The 14,177-nt window shown below is 43.5% G+C and overlaps 2 protein-coding genes across 3 annotated transcripts in view; both read right to left on the bottom strand.

Annotated features, from left to right (window-relative positions):
- Positions 1–807: 807 nt before the first annotated feature.
- Positions 808–7,505, bottom strand: fam117b (family with sequence similarity 117 member B). The gene is made up of 8 exons (XM_011484065.3): positions 7,460–7,505; positions 7,165–7,385; positions 7,001–7,084; positions 6,810–6,920; positions 5,715–5,858; positions 5,432–5,639; positions 5,238–5,358; positions 808–3,796 (listed from the first exon to the last, which is right to left on the bottom strand). The coding sequence occupies exons 1-8, from the start codon at positions 7,503–7,505 to the stop codon at positions 3,577–3,579; spliced, it is 1,155 nt and encodes a 384-aa protein (XP_011482367.2). The 3' UTR covers positions 808–3,576.
- Positions 7,506–10,566: 3,061 nt separating this feature from the next.
- bmpr2 (bone morphogenetic protein receptor type 2) overlaps positions 10,567–14,177 on the bottom strand; it is a 39,064-nt gene continuing 35,453 nt past the window's right edge. For both annotated transcript variants that reach the window (XM_023965188.1, XM_023965187.1), the window contains exons 12-13: positions 12,234–13,543; positions 10,567–11,204 (exon numbers count right to left, since the gene is read on the bottom strand). In XM_023965188.1, the coding sequence (XP_023820956.1) occupies positions 10,954–11,204; positions 12,234–13,543 (1,561 nt within the window). In that variant the 3' untranslated portion in view covers positions 10,567–10,953. The remainder of the gene's footprint in view (positions 11,205–12,233; positions 13,544–14,177) is intronic.

Raw genomic sequence — 14,177 nt, 5'->3', positions numbered from 1 at the left:
CTACATTTGAGTTGGCTGCTTCGCCTCTTGCTAACACACTATAATGCTACGTTTGAGTTAGCTACTTCACTTCTAGCCAATAACATTGTAATGCTAAATTGAAGTTGGCCACTTCACCTCTAATTGACATATTAGCATGCTAAATTTGAGTTTTCTCCTTCACCTCTTGCTAACACATTAGCATGCTACATTCGAGCTAGCTGCATCACCCCACCACAAAAGAAGCAATACTGCCGCGTTAAGAGTTGTTGTCAGAGTACCTCATAAGACCTGCCTTTGAATATACGTTTTTGACTGTTTTTGCCAAGTTAAAGAAAATATTTGTATTTATTTATTGGTCATCTAAACGAAATACACTGGAGTAACAAACTGATTTATTTATGTGTTTAGACGGATTGTTTTAAGTTTTAAAATGGCCCCATCTATGCTTTAAGTTTTCTTTTATGTTTTTCTCCTTTGAAAGTTGCCGTTTACTGTAAAAATGATGAAATATTTACCGTTTATTTGTGTGTGGCGTTATCTTTGAGGTCACATAGAGAATGTCTACAATCAGACTGAAAATGAGCTGCGAGTTTGAGGATTTTGAGTTTAAATGCACTATGTGAAACCAAGTTGTGCGTTTTCTTTGTGTGCTTGCGACATCTCCATCGGGGGCTGAGTGCATCGACACTTTTTATATATCAGCTGCTCTCATTCATGACAAAGAGGGTTCTTATGTGATGCAAATGAAACACGAGGGGGAAACGCGTTTCTGCTATTTCTGTCGCAACATTTACACACTTCAAAATAAAAGAATGTACTTCTCAAGTCAATCAAAGATGCTTTATTTACTTCAGTTATGCCTATTTTCTCACTCAGAAGGGTGTATAAGAACTTGGCAGTCTGGTTTTTCCAATAAACTGGACAGTCAAACAAAGGAATTGTCGCTCCAAAATGCTGTTTTGTACACGTTTTAAAAGACAGAATGGTGAGTAAATGCACCCTCGTGTGTCAACCTGCTTCAGTAGACATGTTCTTTTACAGTGTTCCTGAACAATACTCCGATGTTCCATAGCTTTGTACACACTTTTCATGTCGTCTGAAGACACTAAACAAAAGACATCCACACTTCTCTACTTCTACTTTGCTACGAGAATCAAATCAGCCACTGTGAGGCTACATCCTGGTCAGTATTGTAGATATGCAAGTCAACTTAGAAATCCATAAATCTCTTTGTGTCCTACTCACTACAACCTGAGATGGAAGATGTTTTGTCTGGTTAAAAACTCTGAAGACCCACTAACACTCCTGTCTGATACATCAATACGTCCTTGATCACATATATGCCACGTATAGTTAATTATTCACAGTACTGAGCGGAGGAGGGTCACATGTTACCACTGCAGACTCATTCAAATGCATGTCTTTGTGCCTCTATTTACACATCCGGTACATTCCTATCCCACAGTAGCAGGCACGGTCGAGTAATAATGACATCTACAGGAAATACATTAGGACGGCTGCGGGGTCGGAGAGGCCGCCAACCTGCAGGCGACATCACACATCCCCCCCTCCCCCCGTAATTCTGGCACAACGTTGTTTTCTGGTCGGGGACGTACCATGGGAAGGTTGCGACAAACTACAGGGTAGGATCGTCACGCTTAAAAAAATGAAAATTAACCCCCAAAATAAGTCTTTAGAAAAATCAGGAAACTGTTAGGAAAATCTTATTTTACATACAGGAGGTTGGAGTTTGTCGTAGCTGGTGGTTATTATCCTGTTATCTTGTAACTGATAAATTCATTCATCTGACAGTGTTTGGTACAAGTCACTAATGACTACTCTGAATACACGGTCGGAATCCGTTAGCTGTTATTTTAAATATAATTTAAATTTTTACATTTATTTCCATCACTTCTTTTTCGAGCCACTTTTATTTTGAAAAGAAAAAGCTCATTTTACACTTGACAAGTCAGGCTTTTATTTTGTAATCGCAATTCATGTAGTCACTTGCGTGATCTCAGGGAACGACAAACTGCTTGCCAAATTTTTTTTAAAAAGTAAAATAAATTACTTTCTTTTTTTTTGTACATTATTTTTTAATCCAATCATGAGGAAATGTAAGTTTTTATTTTGATGTTCCCTTGTTTGTTATGCCTTGACTGAAAAAAATGTATCTGGTTAATTATTGATCTCACACTGCAGGAACAAATCTGTAGATTTCAAAGCTTTTCTGATAGAATTCTAACCAATTACTGCGACAAAACATTTACTTTAAATAATTTTTTTAAAAGAGCCTACCTTGCTATTAGCCTTTTAAACAAAAGATATTGGATTTAGGCAATCCTCTTCATTTGTTTCGTGTAACATTTCATGACTACTGCATTTTTCTTCTTTTTTTACCCCAGTTAAGTAAAAAAAAACAAAAAAAATGTTTAAACCTGGAAGTTCTAACGTAATATGCCCCCTGCTGGTTACATGTGGGATTGTCCTAGATTTTCAATATAGACAGCCACCTCCCACTGCATTATTTTTTTGTGACACATTGGTTCATTAAATGTCTTTTTGCTTTTTATAAATGAAAATTGTATTAAATACACATCTTATTTAGTAGTTTTAAGCTACAGGGAGACTCATTTCCCATCATGCACCACATTTGTTTGGACTTTTGCCTGCCCTAAATATCCTCAAAATGTAGTTGTACTCGATTTTGAAGTCGTGTGTAAATAGAAAACAAAATTAGAGAAAATTTAGCATAAAAAAGGTATTAGCAGTGAAAAACTGTTAAATCTAAGTTTGCGAGTGGTTAAGAGTGACGCTCGCTAAAAAATGCGAGGAAATGGATCGGGGTGGGAGGAGAGGCAGAGCTGGGTGTGATGGAGGAGCAACAGAGGGGGGCAGTTAAGGAGGAGTGGAATAGGCTGCAAATATCATAGCCCTGGCCTGCGTTTCCCACAGATACACCCCAGCAGGGCAGCAGATACTGCAACAAGCTTCATCAAGCCCGCTGCCGCCTTGCTGCGCGTATCTGCGGCCGCCAAAACGCAAAGATCCGACACTAGAACACGATCCCGGCATTATGACGGTTTCAGGAAACCGAGCGGACTAAAAGATCAGGCACGTTGTCCTTCAAGTTTTGCTACGATTCATCCGACAGCACCAAAATTAGCTCTGTGGTCGCCAAGGAAACCAGCCCCCCCCTTTTTCTTTTTTTTTTTAAATGGAAGGCATAATCGATATCAAGAGACATAAGTACAGATAGAAAAAGAGATGTCTGTGGAAAGGCGCCATGGTATAAACGACAAATCAAAAGTCCTTTCACCGTTTTTCCTCCTGAAAAAGCAGGGATGTGACCGGCAATAAAGATAGAAGAAAGCGACGAAAGGGGGCTGCAGTCATCCGAGGAGGAGGAGGAAGAGGAGGAGGAGGAGGCAGTGGGAAGCGCTTTTCGATAAGGACATCAGAAAGCTTCGCTGGCATGCTGAAGGCATCATTATTATTATTTTTCAAAGAAAGAAGGGTGTTTACTCTGATGATTTCTGATTTTGTTGTTGGCGGAGTGTTGATTCAAGGCCGGCCAATGTAAGGGGGGGGCACTCAGAAGCTCTCCGGCTCCTCCAGGAGGCAGGGCTGGGTGGACAGAGGCACGAGAGACGGGGACAGGCTTCGGAGGCCCGGGCGAAAGCTAAGGTCCGGGCCGGGGTGTAAGGGCTTGAGGATGCTGACGAAGCAGAAGGCAGAACCGCTGTTGGGGATGAAGTTGACCTTGTTACGGTCGGGACACAGGAAGGGGGGGATCTCCTGCAGAGGTTTGACCCTGGAACACAAACGGGGACACGTTCAGTCCTAACTCCCCAAATCCCTTCACTACTCCCCTTAAAGACAAAATGCTGTCACTATCCAGCGCCCTGAAAATATTTTTATTTGATTGGATTTTTTTTCCAGCGCCCTGGAATTTAGACAAATGCTCACGACACCCCAAAAATGATGACACCCATTTATGAAATAACGTATTCTCTGCACTATGAGGCACAGGAAAAAGCAGTAAAAAAACAAAGACTTTTGAGAGGAAATCTGTGAGGAAATATTCTAACACGGCTAACACGTAGCAGCGTCTGTCTTTTTCTTCATGCGTTACATACAAGGTTGCAAGTTACATGTATTATAAATATGCTAACGCAGCTAACATAGCGCCGTCTGTCTTTTGTTTTTTCATGCGTTACATACAAGGTTGGGAGTTCCAGGTATTGTAAATATGCTAACGCAGCTAACATGTAGCAGCGTCTGATTGTTCTTTTGTTTTTTACGTGTTTCTATCAAGGTTGTGAGTTACAGGTATTATGCTAATATGCTAACGTGGCTAACATGCAGCAGCATTGCTCTTTTTTTTTTATGCGTTACTAACAAGTTGCAATCTACAGATATTATAAATATGCTAACATGGCTAACATGCAGCAGCATTGGTCTTTTTTTTATGCGTTACTAACAAGTTGCAATCTACAGATATTATAAATATGCTAACATGGCTAACATGCAGCAGCATTGGTCTTTTTTTTATGCGTTACTAACGAGTTGCAATCTACAGGTATTATAAATATGCTAGCGTGGCTAACATGCAGCAGCATTGGTCTTTTTTTATGCGTTACTAACAAGTTGCAAGTTACAGGTTTTATGAATATGCTAACGCGGCTACCATGTAGCAGCATTGGTCTTTTTTATTTTTTTTTACGTGGTACTTGCATGATTGGGAGTCGGCATAATCACACTAACGTTTGTTTTAGCGGTATCAGACGTCGTTTTTTTTATGGGTTGCAAAACAAGGAGGGAAGTTACAGGTATTGTGATTAGGCTAATGCGGGTAACGTGTAGCGGTGTTGGACTGTTTTAAAAATTCTTTCATTTTTTACGTGGTACTAACAAGTTTGGGAGTTAAAGCTATATTGAGATGACTAGTGCATTAATGCACGCTAGTTTTTTGCAGAGACTTCTGGGAAATTTGCAAGGCACTGGATTTTTGGTACTGTATACTTGGACACCCTGAGATATGGGAAAATTGAGGGAATTTGGCCCTCATGATTCTCATTAGGAGACACAAAAGTGAGAAAACTGCTTTGCTTCATATGTCAATACAGCAGCGCCACCTAGTGTTTTGGAGGTGTAACAGCAGAGATATGCACAACTATAAATGTCGGTAGACTTGCTATTTTAAGTGAGTCCAAATTCCTTCATGTTATTGTTTTTAACGATCTTCCACTCACAGAGACTCCTCGATCACTTTGACCTTCTCACAGCCCTCTGGAGGCTCCCTCTTAAAGGTGTAGCTGTTGTTGGGTCTGGGCGAGGCGGCATATTTTGGCAGGGGGGAGCAGGGGCTGAGCTCTAAAGGGCGGAGGACAGGCTCGTCAATGAATCCCGCCCCAGCAGAGCGTTGTTGTGTCTGTGCCCGCACTACCTTTATCCTCGTAGGGGCTTCCCCCAGCTGTGTCGTTGAGGACTGTGAGGTAGGAGGGAGAAATGGAGTCTGGCCGGCTGCTGCAGTTGCTGTGGTTACCGCTCAGACCGCCCCCCGACGGGGTCTGCGTGTCGATGCTGCGAGTGCTGCTGCTGCGCTGCGGCGCCACGGGTGGGGGTGCGCGGTGTCCATCTGGGACGTCCTGGGGCTGAAGCACAAAAAGAAGTCTCAACAAAACCAGAGAAAACAGCAACCAGCGTCTTATAGACTCTATGAGACTCACAACGATGGTCTCTTCCTTCTCGGGGGTGTCTCGGATGATTATGCGCTCAATCTCCTGGTTGAGGCCCTCAACGCTGTTCCGGAAACGAGGAGCCGATGACTTGGATATGGGGATGGGGATCAGGATGGTCTTAGGCATCGAAGTCTACAAAAACATTTACACAAGTTAAAAGAGAGGGATTGTGCTCTGGCTTTGAAGTCTCATAGCATCCTGTTTCATAAACAGATCTAATTTCTTTCAAACTATTTTGTATTTCCTCTTCTCACTTTATAAAGAACTTGCTGGCTAAAAACGTCTCTAATTATCAAAAAAAAGAAAAAAAAGAAAAGGAAAAAGCATCGTAACAATTCACTAAAGTAGTGTCAATAAAGTTTTTATTAGTTTGACACAAAATAAAACTCACACACTTTTTAAACTATTTTAAATGCAACATTTACTAAGTTAGCATTATATGTCTAGAAAAAGATATTTATGAAAAAAGATTTACTGCTATATTTATTACTATTAGCAAACTATACATTTCATATATCAGCATTAGCTTTGTTGTTTTATTTGTACGAGTTATATTTTCTAGTTGTCATTTTTTGAATAAGAATATTGATGTCTTTGGAGATTAGATAACTTACATGGAATGAATTACTATACATATAATAAAAACATCTGACAAATTCTGCCCTTCAGGTTAGCTACACTGATGTAAAAAGAAAGGCGAGGTCACATGACCCTATTGTCTCCATCATTTAAAGTTTAGTACGTCACCAATAGATCTATAAGTGTTGCTGTTCTTATGTATTAAAATGACAATTTAATTATACAGAAAAGTAGAAGACACTGGGTTTACATGACAAATTATGTTAACTTGGCATTAAAGGTGGAATGAAACGATGAGATTGACCTACAGCAGTTTTATTTAAGTTAATAGAGGAAATGGGGACCCCTAGTGGTTAGCCGGCGAATTGCAGGCTTCTGTTTTGAAAGCTTTCCTTTAGATACCAAGCATTAAACTCCACCAAAGCATCTGTAGCGCCACCTAGTGTTCATGAGTGTTTCCATAGCGACATTAAGGCATGTAAACGCACGTGTGGATCTGCTCACCTGTGACTGGATGATGGTGTGGCTGCCATTGAACGGGGACTTGCGCTCTTTCTCCCTTCGATGGCGGCTGCTGCGTTTGCTGCGCTGAAGCTGCTGACGCAATTTGGCGATCTGAAAAAGAGGCGCGCCGGTGCGGAGGCTGTAATACTAGCTCGTGTAAAGCCTAAATAAACGTGCAACGTGACGCTGACCTCTTTGAGCTGGTCGGTGCTCCCGCAGGAGGCCGATCGCTTGTGAGAGCCCCTCCTCCTCTCATCTGCCCAGGCCCTGGGGGTCTGAAGCACACGGAGAACTTTTGTCAGTTGCCACGGCAACGGTCGAGGTTTTAAAACCAGTGCGACCCTTCCACGCTCACCTGGGTCGCCTTGTCCCTCATGTAGGGAACGTGTTGTTGCTGGCTGTCGTCCTGAGGCCAGGGACCTGTCAGGTGAGCGCCAGCGAGCGCGCCCTGCGAGGGCCACAGCTGGACGCGACGGCGGGAGGCGAGGAGGAGAACGAGGAGCAGTGCTCTCACAGGGGAGCGGCTGCGGAGGAAAACCGCGGGGAGATGAGGAGGGTTAAGGCCGCGGGTGGAATCTGAAAAGACAAAAAAATAATATAAAATAAACTGCTTGTCAACAAATGGCAGCTGGCCTGCAGAATCAGCTCACATGTGCTACGGGGGTGTTCTGCCAGACGATGGCTAATCCAGGGCATGCTGGGTAATGGCTCACCCTCACCCAGTCCCCCCGGTTAATGGCATTAAAAGAGCTTAAAACAGCTCCCACTGGGGAGGGAGGGGATCAATCCAAAACATTTAGCTTCTGACCAACTAACCCAGTTTCAAGACCGCATCTTTTTTTTTTTTTGAGTTCTGTGACATCATAACTCAGCAGCCGAGTTATGGTCCCCTCTTCAAACATCAATTTATTAACACTAAACGGTGTTAAAGATAGAGATTTTTAAACATAACTTGTGATTTTTTTTCCTAATTTTACCCACAGAGAACCCAACAACAGTTTTCTTATATATATATATATATATATATATATATATATATATATATATATATATATATATATATATATATATATATATATATTTTTTTTTTAAACTACAAAAGTATGAGTTAAGGTTTTTTTGTTTCCAAAAACAGTACAAAACTGTCAATTTACCATTTTAAGCCCCACAATTTGCCTATTCTGATTCGAAGTGAAATTTATGCCGAAATAACCCCCCCGTAGGCCCCGCCCATTCTCTACATTTAGCTGTTTTGCAAGCATGTAGGAGGGGCCAAATCCAAAAATACAAATTTATTTTGCTCTGATTTGAGTTTGTGACAACATAGAACTGCACAACGAACTACCAAATAGTTTTTTTCTAATGTACATTTCCCCAAAACTAATAAAAAGTTGCATGTCCCTTACAATACCTACCAAATTAAAAGCCCCTTTTCAACTTTATATTTAAAAAAAAAACAACCTCTTTCTTATTTTTTCTTTTCACTTTTAAAATAAAAACAGTGATTTTGCATCTTTAATATTGACTAATTGTTTGGCACCCGTTCGGAACCACACCGATGTAGGCCGGGATTGTTTACCAGCAGACACATGCAACCACTCCCCGCACCGACCGCAGCGCATCCCGCATATGGTCAAAGATGGAGGGGGGGTATGAATGAGGCTTTACCTGCGGGGTTGTGCGGTGAATACAGCCGGGCACATGGAGGAAGGAGCGCGGGGATGCGGGAGGCTTCTGCGCGGCGGGAGCCGTGTCAGACATGAACAGGCATGATGGAGGCATAAATATCGTCTCTGCAGAGAGGGGGGAGGGAGGGGGTACAGAAGGTGGACCCTCAACAAGGCTCAGGCGCGCTGCTGCCTCGATCTATTGATCCGCGTGACCCCACGGACGGAGCGGCGACCTAAATAAGGCGGGGGAAAAGACAACAACAACCGGAGAGGCTAAAAACCAGAGAAACGGAGGAGAAAAAAGGCGGCGGTGATGCTGCGCTGGCCTCGCTGACACGACGGAGAGGGGACCAGCGTCAAGCTGACGGAAACGAACGGCCCGACTTCCGGGAGGATTTTCAAAGTAAAAGGCTCAACGCTTCGAAATTATGAAAACCTTTGTTATAATTATTATTACAATAAACATCTGCTGCTTAAATGGACTTGGCTTGTAAAGCAATCAAACAATATATATTTGAGGTATAATTACTATAAAAATTACTTACTCTGCAACAACTTGGGAAAAACTTGGGGGGAAATTACTAAATATCTTACTCTGAGTATAATCTATTTTAATATATTTTTATATATATATATATATATATATATATATATATATATATATATATATATATATATATATATATATATATATATATATATATATATCAAAACGTTATTTTATTTAAAAAAAAAAAAAATATATAAACATTTTCTTACAAGAGTTTAGAAAATGTTAACTGTAACAAGTTAGTCAATGATGTAAAAGTCTCTTATTTTGAAGGGCACGTTGGGTCGTTTCTGCTACGTCCTCGCTGACTTCACGTCATCCACGAGGATCTGTGACGTAGCGCTCCAGCTCCTGCTGATGATGCAGTTGCTAGGGCGCCACGAGCAGATGGGGAAGAGGCAATGTGAACGAGCAGAAGGGCTCCCCCTAGTGGCGTTTTTGAGAATTTCTTAGCTCAACTGTTTTTGTTTTGTTTTTCAGGCTTCGAGCTTATTTAAATATGCGTTATTTTTCAGGTTTTATAGCACTCTGAATCGTACATTTTCATGTAGAAATATTTGTGAGCCATTATTAGTTCAATGTTTAAAATAAAACCTTAAAAAGACAGTCATTTAATACATTTATTGAGATTTTCTTCTATATTGACTTAAAAATGTTTACAGAAACAGTACCGAGCAGACGCACAGCAATGGAATCAAAGGCCGCGTCCACTGAACACACAACGAAATTCAATAAAAATGATGCAAATATTAATGCAATACACATACTTTTTTTTCTTTACACAAATTACAGATTACCAAAAACCATAAATGAAATTTTGAGTGCACTGAAGCAGCGCATAGAATGACGGAGTGGACGCACACAGAGGGATCAGTCCTTCTAATATTTGCGGGATGAGACGAGCAGACGAAATAATACCCAGCGTGCTTCAGTGTTTTGTCGTCCGTAGTGTTGTTTTTTTTCTCGAGTAGCAGAAAGCGGCTTTGCGCCGTTTCCGGCCTGTCCAAAGTCCAAAGCAATCTGGGGTCCACAGTGAGGTCAGGTGGTGGTGGTACAGTGATGTGGGTTGGGCCGTTGTAACAGATCGCTCCACGGTTTCTGATGGTCAGACTTTGAGCCTTTTGTTGTGGAGCTGTGCAAGCGGAGAACCCCCCCCCCCCCCCCCAAATCAGGGTTGATTGTTAGTGTTATCCCCCCCCCCCCCCCCCCCCCAAAGAAAAAGGCCGCGTCCAGAGTCAGAAAAAAAGAAGATTGTCGTCCGTTTTCTGCTCAGGTCGGTCGGCGCGGTGATAGTGTCTTACAAAAAAACAAAACAAAAAAATAGACGATTGTGATAATAAGTGCAACAAAGGTTAAAGTATCAAAGATGAAAGCAAAACATAGGAAGCAATAAAAACATCAAAGCATCTAAAAACTACACCCTATTGCACAATTAAAAGTATGTTACAAAACAATTGATGAAAATAATTGGTATTGCATACAAATCAAAGGAAATAAAAAATAAAAAACTTGTTTGTTCCGTCTTTAAGACCTCAACTTTTTTTTTTTTTAAAACAGAGCTTCCTCTGATTGATTTTCATTGCCCTACGTTTAGAGACCACTCCCCCTTTCTTTTTTTTTTTTGGCTGTGGTCGCGACAGACAGAACCTGGAAACACTGATTTCATTCGCTTCAAAGTGCACAAAGGAAACGGGACTTAAAAAAAAAAAAAACAAAGCGCTCGGAGATGCTCGTGAAACGTGTTAAGAGACGGCGAACGGAGACGAAAAGGCGGGAAAAAACGCGGCTGAGAAATGCTGCATAGCTGGATCCATTTAAAGCGACGAGGGAGCGACCCGGTTCTGTACACGATCCGTGCGGTTAGCTTCCTTCCACTGATTCAGAAGTCCAGTTCTTGCAGTCTGTTTGTTCGGTGGCGGCAACTTCACACCTGCGTGTCGCCGGGCTCGCTGGTCAGGCCGCCACCGCCGCGCAGGTAGATGGCCGAAGTGGACTTGGGCCGGTTCTGGCTGTGGGAGCGGGCGGAGCCGTTGTTGTTGACCTCGGGGCCCCGGGCGTCTGTGGAGATGACCCAGGTGGTGGGTCGCCACTTCTTCAGGGAGTACGGCGTCTTGACGCGCTTCTTGATCTTCTCGCCTGTGGCCACAGCGGCGTCGGACGGAACAAGAGCTTCACCTGAAAGCACAAAGCAGCATCAGAACCCAAAGAAATGACCCGGAAGGATTAGAAATTCTATTTTAAGGTGCAGTTAACTTTTTTTTTATTACATTTAAAAACTGAAGTTTTTTTGTTTGTTGATTCATTACAAAAACATATTTAATTATTATCATTTTTATTTATTCTCAGGGAAGGAAGCTTAAATTTTTTTTATTAAACTGTAGAACCCAACTACTTATCATACTTGACTAAATATTATGTGAAATCTAAAAGAACTCAAAAAAAAAAAAAATTAAATATTTGTAAAAAAAAAAAACTATTTTCACTGATTTTTAGTCCAAATTTTTTTCAGTCCAAGGATTCTAATACGTGGTTGAGGTTTAGTAAACGAAACCAGAAGACAAATGCATAAAAAAACACAATAACATTTTAACAGGATGAAAATTATATTTTGAAATGTGAACCAACAATGAATCGATCAAATATTTTTGGCTTTATTAGGAAGTTTTCCTTTATGTTTCGATGAAAAATATACGTTTTTTTTTTAAGTGAGACCCGGAGATTTTCTGAACAATGGCGGATTGTGAAATCGGGACCCGGAGTTGGAGATAATTACGTCTTTTTATAATTACACTTCCCAGATCAAAGTTGGATCAAATAAGCCAGGAAGATTTCGATCTCCATGCCTGGTTCACTACTCCTGTCTGTTCGGTTGCTAGGCGACAGGACATTCACAGATGTAACGGCTGGAATCACCTAAAGGCTAGACTCCAAATTCACAAATATCCGGCCTACCCGCTCGACGGAGGACCCAGCCAACGTCCCCCGGGAAGGCCGCGGCCACTGAAGGGCGCAGCCCTGGAATTTGGACACACCCATGTCTCCTCCGTCATCAATGTAATAATGGTTGACACTTCCGAGTCCCTGATTGGTCAAAGTTCAACGGGTTTAACTTTCAACGTGCGTTTAATGGCTGCTCGGTTTGTACGCTCGTAGAAACGTGTGGCGCATGAACACGAAGGTGTGAGCGTAGGTTGAAGAGCTCACCGATGGAGGTCAGGTCCTGCGTGGTGAAGGACAGGTCCAGCGAGTTGGGTCTCTCGGGTCGGCGGGCTCTGGGTTGCCGCGGCAGAACCTCGCCCCTCATGCTGACCGCAGCCTCCTTCTGCGCTTCTGCAGGTCCGGAGCTTTCCCCTGGAGGCCCGCCGCTTTCCCGGCTTCCCCCTTCTGCGCTTCCGCCCTCCTCCCCCCCGTCGCTCTCGCCGCCGCTCTCGCCGTCGCCTTGGCCGTGCCCCGTGTTGCTGTTGTTGTTGTTGGTGTTGGGGCGAGCCGAGTGCAATGCCCCCGCGGCGGCGTCTCTGAGGTCGGGCTGCTCTCGGCTCAGCAGCGGCTCGTTTTCGTCGGGGCTGGCTGTGATCAGGCCCAGGCCCAGGCGGCCGTCGTCGGACGTCAGGGCTCCGGACCCGTTCTGGAGCATGCTGGGCCCTCCGAACCCCGCCGCTCCGCCGGGCGCCATGGATGACATCCCTGCAGCTGTGAGCCCGTTGACGTTCACGCTCCCGTTGGCGTGTGCGTCCCGCATTGCTGGAACGTTGTTTGTGCCGGCGCCCCTGTGGGCCTCGGTCGAGTTCGAGCCAGTCCCTGCACCGACGTTCATCTTGTTTCCGTCCACCTGTCGCAGATTGGACTTCCCCGAGCGTCCGAACTTGAACCGAAGCGAGGATGAGGACGACTCCTTCTTGGCGGGCTTGTTGCGCAGTGGCAGACTGGACGGCCTCTTTGGCAGGTTTTGCTGCTTGGGCAGTGGGAAGATGGTGTTGGGCATCGCCGCAGGGGAGTCGGACGTTCCCGAGGCCTCGCTGGCCATCTTGATGAGGGGGTACAGCAGGCTGGAACTGCCCGGGCTCAGCGGGTCTGGAGAGCAGAACTGCTTCTGTGAGTGCTCCATCAGGTTCTCATCAGAGCTCTCCTTCAGGTTCTTATCCACCTCCTTAGGATCCAGTTTGGTGGTCTCCAGGTCTTCCTGGGTCAGGTGTAGGCAGACGGGGACCGAGGTGACCCCAGCGGGACCATCTGACTCCGAGATGGTGGTGGTGGTGGTTGTGGTGGAGGTGGAGGGGCTGCCTCTTTGGCCCATGCTGGTGCTGCCGCCCTCTGGGCTGGGCAGGCGGGCGTTGGCTTGCTGCTGGCGCTCCTGGTTGATGGAGTTCCTGTTTCTCTCTCCGGTTCCGGCCCCGGATCTGCCAGTGATGGAGTTGGTGGCGTCGGCCTGCGTGTTCTTGGGGACTCCTTCATGCTCCTCGATGTACGTGGAGGGATGGTCAGTGTACGGGCCGCTCTTTGGGGTCATACGGTTTCTGTAAAAAGTTAATGGGACGAAAACAAAGACGTGAATGAAAAGTTTGACATCGTAGCTCAAGTTTTGCGATAAAGGTTTGAGCACAGAAGCCAATGATGTCCTCACGACTTGAATCATGTGCTTTTTGACATTATTTTGGTAGGGTTAGCTCAAGGTCTCCGGCTGTTCGTCAAAATAATATTATTTTATTTGCTAAATAAATAATATTTAGCAAAAATGAACAACAGATTTTCTAAAAATGAAGGAAACGTTGGACACAATGACTGCCAAGAGCCCTGACCACTTGATGAACTTGCTATGCGAAAGCTATTAGATATGATGTACCACAGGGCACTGAACTTGGGCCAATACTTTTTTTAATATTAATATGCACTTTTGCATTTTTTCAGTTACTAAAACTGTTTTTTTTTACTTTTTGATTTAAGAATGTTAAATTTTATGAAGGAAACTTTTTAAATTAAGGGAAATTTTGACACAATGACTAACAAGTCTGGAATCAGAACCTTTGACCACTTGATGAACTTGCTAAGCTAAAGCTATCAGATATGGTGTACCACAGGGTGCTAAACTCAGGCCAAAACGTTTTTGATCTTGATATGCACTTGCATTTTTTTCAATAAAATGTTTTCATG

This window comes from Oryzias latipes, chromosome 2 (genome assembly GCF_002234675.1).
Source record: "Oryzias latipes chromosome 2, ASM223467v1".
Taxonomy (NCBI): Eukaryota; Metazoa; Chordata; class Actinopteri; order Beloniformes; family Adrianichthyidae; genus Oryzias; species Oryzias latipes.
Note: the sequence above shows the minus strand (reverse complement) of the source record. Positions and strands in the feature narration are given on the sequence as shown.